Genomic DNA, 7,017 nt, shown 5'->3' with positions numbered 1-7,017 from the left:
TATATGTACTACAGATACAACAAGTTAATTCAACCGTAGTTTTATTTAAAAAAAAATTAATTCCCACAAAAGGTAGAAAGAATCTAAAATACAAGTTGTTATTTTTTTGAGTATTTCCTTATTTATACACCACTTAGGACTATAAATAACATAAAATAAAAGGGTTTTCTTTTATAATGTCCTAATATATAACTTAACCTTGTTTTTGTCGTTATTTTCTTGTTTTCTTAAATCGCCTCTAAAAGCTATATAGTATATAGTACTATAGTAGTGTCTTATTCTATGTATAAAAACTCTAAGGTTTCAATAACAAGTCTATAAAAAATATAAAGTCCACTAAAAAAATTGTTTGATATGGTTAAAAAGTTAAACAAACTAATTTAGTTATTGAAATTTATATAAAACTATTTGATAAATAAACATGTTTATTTAATGAATTTTAAAATTTATTTTATTTATAAATAACCTTGAAAAATCTATAAAAAATAATAGTGAAACAGCAGATTGGTCAGACATATGTCCTTACCATGTTACTCTTCACGTGATGCGGTCCTAACCCTTTTGACCCTAGAAACACGGGATGTGACTTCCCTCAACGCAGGGAGCTGATTTGCTGTGATGGGTATTGTTTGAATGTCCTTGACACCATGTGCTTTTTAGCTTTATATAACGCACGCCCCACATGAACGAATGCCACTTTCTAATTTTATAATATTAGTGAAGGTAGTTTAGTGATAAAATATTGTAATCACTTACTAAAATGTCATCACTAAAAACTTACATAATTATTAATTTTAAAATTTATAAAATTAATCGAGATACGTGCAAACTGATCCAAACACCTATATTAATCATAAAAAAATATTAGTAATTGTTTTGTCAATTATTATTATTATTATTATTATTATATGTGAACCTACTAAGATGTTTTTTTTAAAGTTTATGGTTATGAATATTTTATGAAAATAAAGTTCAAAACATTATAGTTTTTGCAAATTCTTTCTTTCAAATTGATGCACATGTTTTTAATGTTTTATATGGGCAATTTGAATTTATTCTTTTTACTTTTAAGAATCTTCAACATTTTAGGGTTTTTTAAATAATTATTATTTAACATTGTTAATAATTTTGATGATCAAGTATTGATGGGATTTTCTCAATAACTTTAATGGGGTGAACATACTTAATTTTTTATGTGTTTAGGAGTTTAGTAATTTATGTTTTTTAGGCAAGTTTTATTTGAAATGCTTTGCAACATGGCTGAGTTGTGTTTTTATAAAAATTTGATTTTTTTAATTTTAAATTAATTTTTTCTAGTATTTTTGAATCGTTTTAATGTACTAATTATAAAAATAAATTTTAAATGATATAAAAAAAATATAATTTTTTCAGTTTTTTATATTGATTTTAATGTGCTAAAATAAAAAATAATAAATTATTTTAATATATTCTTAAATAAATAAATAAATAACTTTTAAAAATGAGATGCCCGGCGGTATCGAACACATTAAACACATGTAAATAGCTTCCTTTAGACGTTTGACGTGGCCTCAACAGCTGTGATCTCAAAGTCGATGGTTTTTTGAGATTGACTACAAAAGTCAATATCTACCGTGTCTTTTAAATAAATAATTTTTTTTTATTTAACATTAACTAAAATTATTTTTTTTGAATAATTTAAAAAACACACCTTTCTCACATCTATCTAACACTTTTAAATAAATTTAATAAATATTCTCCTAAATAACTTTAAAATGTAAACAAGAAAAAAAATTAATCTTTAGATAAAAATATTTTTATTAAAGTGTGTGTCCATTCTAGTTTATACCTCAGATAAGCCGGTCATGTTAGAGTAGATAAGCAGGTCTACCTCAGAGAAGATCATGGAATCATAACAGCACAGAAAAAAGAAGAGGAGCAATTCGCCATGGGGATGGGATCAATTGATCTACATGCAGAAATTTTGGCAGTTTAATTAGCTTATACAAGGGATCAAACCTTTGCATTACACATATTTTACACGTCCATAGGTTTCTCTTGCCATAAAGCAAGAGATATTTTGTTTCTTTTTATATATATATATATATATATATATATATATATGAAAGCAAATTAAAACTCCCTTCTCTAATCACTTATAGATAATGCATCTTGTACATTGCCATAGAAAAAAAAGCCATTAATTGGTTTGCCGGTGCTTTTTTTCATCTGAGAGAAACTGAGCAAACTTGGCAAGAGCCGCTTCATTCGTACGTCCTCCTTCAATTTCTTCATACTTGCCAGTATCCAAATTCACTCTAGACTCTGTCTTCTTTAGGAGTGCAGCTCCAATCTCTTTAAGCCTTTGCAAGTTCTGGGGAGTTGCAATGTCAACAGATGCTGCATCTCCGCTCAATTTGTCATCCTGTTAATCCCACACCAGCAAACTCCATTTTAGGTACGATTGACTTGTCATATAATCATGTCACCCTGTCTTGTTGGAATTTTTTTGGACAAATTAATTAAAAAAAAAATATTATGGTGGCAAAAAAATAATCCCTTATATATATATATATATATATATATATATATATATATATATGTACCTGAATACGTAGGTAACATTCCTTTGAGTTCAGAGACTGGAAGAAGGTGGAGATATGATAGTCAACCATATCAGAGCTTGCACTACTAAACATGTCTATAATTGGTGTTTTGCCACTGTTATAAACCCAATTGATTTTGCACCAATTAGCGGCTGTGGATGCATTATATTTCTCTTCAGACTTGGCTTCTCCAGTTCCTAGCGATAAGACTAGACCCTTTCTCTCTGTGGGTTTCACGCCAGCAAATTCACCGGTATGCATCCTGATCTGGTTGCGGATCTCAGATACGGCCAGTAATGCCTGTGGATAATTGGATTGAATTGGTTACTCTTAGCCATGCTATTGTAAACTATAAGTACTTTTTCATGTAACCTAGCTAGATACTTACAGGATTATTTGCGGCAATGGCACCATCAACCAAGTCGAAATTGCGAGTGGACGTTCCGTTGGGATCCTTGGTCGTGAAGAAGTGTGCTGGCAAGTACGTTGGAGCTGCAGAGGTGGCCACACAAATGTCTGCTAGCCTAGCATTTTTCAAAGCATTAGTCTTTCCCTGTAAAACAAAAGAAAAACTAAAGATCACTTAACTTGTGACTTTCGAAGTACAGAAAGATTTTTTCTAACTGGCTTAATAGTTACTGGCATCATACTTCAGTGGTGGAGAAGATCACTGGTTGAAGGAGCTTCATGTCGAAAGTAGGCAAAATAACATTTGTGAGGGTCTGTGTGATAGTCAAGTCTCCTAGCAAGTTGTTCGTCAATGACCTCAGATACTTCCCATTATACTTTGGCCCACCAAAGAAAACTGACAACGGACCTAACAGGTTACTATTCAACGGATCGAAGTGAACATCCACCAAAAAACAAAAATAGAAGCAAATTAGTAACAGTCAAAATACTTCGAAACAATGCTGCATCATGCTAATATGGAACTTTTCTCTTACAAGTCCTGTACTGGCATCTAAAGCATGTGGAGAAAAGAATCGATCCAGTGCTGGAATTCACCTTTTCTGAGGGAAAATCTTGGGGCTGTGCTCTAAATAGAAGTCATTGATGTCCTTTGCTGCATACATGGGTCTGTTTTCCTTATTAGGAGCTGCAAGCATGGTGGCTACGAGTCCACCAGTGCTCGTCCCAGCAATGATGTCAAAATAATCTGCAATCCTTGCCTGTGACCCGTCCAGCTCCTAACAAATAGCCAAGCATAAGCATAAACGAAAAGATGAAATGGAAGGACATGGTTTGGTTAGTAAATTAACTACCTGAAGTTTGGATTCAAGAAAGGCAAGAAGGGAACCCGGAATTATGCCTCTAACGCCACCTCCATCAATGCTTAGCACTGTTGCCACCCTTCTCTTAACAAAACCAGTAGCCATGTCGGTTTCAACTTTCAACTTTCAAGAGAGATGGGTGCTCAATTTAACAAAAAAACAGTACTAGTTATGTTCCAGTACTGGTTGCTGGGTATGAATATGCATCTAAGCGATCGATTAGTCTTTATTAAGGAAAGAGACCAACGACCTCGCCATAAAAGTCTACGGGCATGTTTATTTTTATATTTTAAAATTATTTAAAATCAAATTAATTTTCTTTTTTTTTACTTTAAAGTAATTTTTTATTATTTTAAGTCACGTAATAAGGTTAAAAACTGTTATTTTAAAAAAATTATTATTTTAATATATTTCCTGATACAAAATATTTTAAAAACTACAGTACACTAATTACTTTTTAAAAATAAATTATTTAAATTATATTAATATAATATTTTTTAAATTTAGTTTTAGTATTAGTATAAGTATATTAAAATAATTGAAAATTTTAAAAATAATTAATTTAAAACATAAAAAATTTTAATTTTAATTTTTTAAAAAAAACACTCCAAATTACTTTAAATTTCGATAAACGGCGGCCTTGGACAATGTATGTGCTGACCCACCTATGGTAATTATTGAACTTCTTCTTTATTTTCATGGCTGGATCAGTACCTTCCTTGATTGGACAAAGCTACGAATCATGCCACTATGCAAAACATATTGTCATCTTATTAGAATGAATGAAATCAATGAACAAATCATCTTACATAATCAAGTTCTTAAAAGAAATTTTAATAGATGCACAGTTCTCTATCATAGACTGATTCATGAATTAATTTTTCTTGGATGCATATGAGATAAAGTAATCTATGTACGTGTGTGCTAGTGTGTCATGCGCTTTTATAAAAGTAAATATTTTTTTAATATTGACAGTTGTCACTCAATCAGATAATTTATTGTGGACTTATTATACGTGAATGTATCGTGGACTAAGAAACAATTAATTGTGGACTTGTACAATTGTTTTGCTATGTATTAAAACATATGAGGATTTTTTTATTATACATGCATTATAGATCAAAATATAATTTACTATAGACGACATTGTAGCACCCGGAGACGTTTCTTTCCTGTGATTTTAGTCAAGAATTTCAGCTGAGAGCGTGGTATCTCTGTCAAAAGTTGTTGGGTCTGGTTGTGGTAGTCGGACCCCACGTTGTTGAGTCTGGTTGACAAGTCAGACCCAAAACACTTTCCATACACTATAGCGCCTATAGGGGCGGAATGACAATCGATTAACGCATAAGGATTTTCGACTATACATTAATACACTGTGGACAGAGAGACAATTCACTGTAGACTTACTGTACATATATGAACTGTGGACCAAGAGACAATTAACTATGGACTTACACAATTGCTTTGCTATGTATTAAAATGTGTAGGGATTTTTTTACTGTACATGCACTATGGATCAAGATACAATTCACTGTGGAAGACATTGTAGCACCCTAAAGGGCGTTTCTTTCCTGTGATTTTAGTTGTCGCACGTAAGCGGCGTCGCAGCGAAAACATTCACCCTCAAAATCTTATCTAATACGACAAATGTAAGGAGACAAGGAATTCTTGTCTTTTATTAGTGAAAAAATAGAATGGGAGTCGTCACCTAGTATTCTGGTCACTAGGAACCTTAACTGGTCTCAGAGAGCGGATACGGGGACTAGTTGTGTAAAGGGAAGGTACTAACACCCAAATACGTTCTACTTAAGGTAAGCTGCATTGTTTTATTGTCTGATAAAATCTAAACTCTTGTCGTGTTTTATTGTTATTGGTCTGTCTATTGTTTAAGAAAAGTTCTTCTCGGTAAGGAGATCCTTATCTTATTGGGTAAAACCTAACCGTTCTAAAGTCAACAAAAGAATATAATATCCGAAATATGCCTTATGTATAAAGTCGCAACCTCAGATATTAAAAGAAAACAAAATATTTTTTTGGAATTTTTGAGATATTGGCCTAGTTCTCACGATTTTAATAAACTGGTTATTAAAGCCAAAATACATTCTAATACATATTTTTGAAATTTTCTTTGTTGTATGAAAATACAATATGATTTTATTTTTTGTAATATTTTTTAGAGAGATTTAGACGTATGCATGAAAACAAAACATTTTATTTTATTTTATTCAATTTTTTTTTATGAAAACCAGGTATTTAATATCGGATTTGTATTTTTACAATATAAAAATACAAACCAATATTGATCGAAATGTAGTAAAATATTTGCGGAAAAACACAGATTTTTAAAAAGAATTTTTTTGAAATTGTCTTATTTTCGGGCTGGGCCCAACCCGGTCCATGTGGCTGGGCTGGGCCCAGCTGGTTTAGACCCGCAAGCGTGCGTGAACAATTCACGCACGCCTGCTACAGTGACGATGTAATTAATCTTCAAGTGCACAGTGTGTGTGCATTATCTGCAAAGTTGGGGACGTTTACCTGGAAGCAAGACGGAAGCAACAACATGCTTTGGACCTCTCGCCTCTCCTTTCGTTTGTTTTTCTTCTGGTTCGTCTGGTTCTTCCTTTTTCTGTTTCTGTTTGCAGTTCTTCTTGCGGTCCCTTCCCTTTCGCCTCTGTCTTCTCCCTCCCCCACTGTTCTTTTTCCTTCTTTCTCCCGGCTACTCTCTGTTTTTTCTCTCTTTTTTTTTCACGTTCTCTCCTCCTCTGTTCTCCCCGTGTTCTTTCTGCCCCTGCTGTCCCTTACTCTTCTTCTTTCTCCTCTCTTGATCTCCTCACTGTCTCGTTCTTTTTCTTTTTTTCTTTCCTTCTCCCCCTCTGTTTCCTGTCTCTTTCGTTCTTCCCCCTTCCCCTTGGTTCGGTTTCTCCTCTGGCTTATATAGCCAGAGGATGCAGGCATTTCTTGGTAACGGCCGGCGTGCATCACGGTGGCGTTAAACATGCCCCTCCCCAGACTGAAACGGCTCCATTGATGCCGTTCATTTACTGTCAAAGCCGTAGCGGATGAAGATGATGGGAAACGGCGCCGTTTTCAAATTCAAAGAATATTTCCAGTTTGGTCCTTGGATGTTTTTGCAATTTTGTAATCAAGCCCCCGGATCAATT

General features: G+C 33.0%; 1 protein-coding gene across 2 annotated transcripts; it reads right to left on the bottom strand.

The window, feature by feature from the left end:
* Positions 1–1,918: 1,918 nt before the first annotated feature.
* LOC133673532 (patatin-like protein 2) lies at positions 1,919–4,024 on the bottom strand. Of its 2 annotated transcripts, none has more exons than XM_062094390.1 (6): positions 3,848–4,021; positions 3,591–3,772; positions 3,236–3,413; positions 2,974–3,138; positions 2,586–2,885; positions 1,919–2,404 (listed from the first exon to the last, which is right to left on the bottom strand). In XM_062094390.1, exons 1-6 carry the CDS (start codon positions 3,959–3,961, stop codon positions 2,180–2,182), a joined length of 1,164 nt encoding a protein of 387 aa, XP_061950374.1. In that variant the 5' UTR covers positions 3,962–4,021; the 3' UTR covers positions 1,919–2,179. The 2 variants fall into 2 exon arrangements, with proteins under 2 accessions (XP_061950374.1, XP_061950375.1); XM_062094391.1 differs by having other exon boundaries at positions 2,266–2,469; positions 3,848–4,024.
* Between the last annotated feature and the right edge of the window lie 2,993 nt (positions 4,025–7,017).

The sequence above is a fragment of the Populus nigra genome, chromosome 14 (genome assembly GCF_951802175.1).
Source record: "Populus nigra chromosome 14, ddPopNigr1.1, whole genome shotgun sequence".
NCBI classification, from domain to species: Eukaryota; Viridiplantae; Streptophyta; class Magnoliopsida; order Malpighiales; family Salicaceae; genus Populus; species Populus nigra.
The sequence above is the reverse complement of the archived record's forward strand: the minus strand, read 5'-3'. Positions and strand labels throughout refer to the sequence as shown.

Excerpts from the sequence above, each read along its gene's own strand:
- LOC133673532 (XM_062094390.1), bottom strand. The coding sequence starts at position 3,961 with ATGGCTACTGGTTTTGTTAAGAGAAGGGTGGCAACAGTGCTAAGCATT. Across the intron at positions 3,773-3,847 it reads TTCTTGAATCCAAACTTCAG|GAGCTGGACGGGTCACAGGC; the intron begins GTAGTTAATTTA and ends GCTATTTGTTAG. Across the intron at positions 2,405-2,585 it reads AATGTTACCTACGTATTCAG|GATGACAAATTGAGCGGAGA; the intron begins GTACATATATAT and ends TGGGATTAACAG.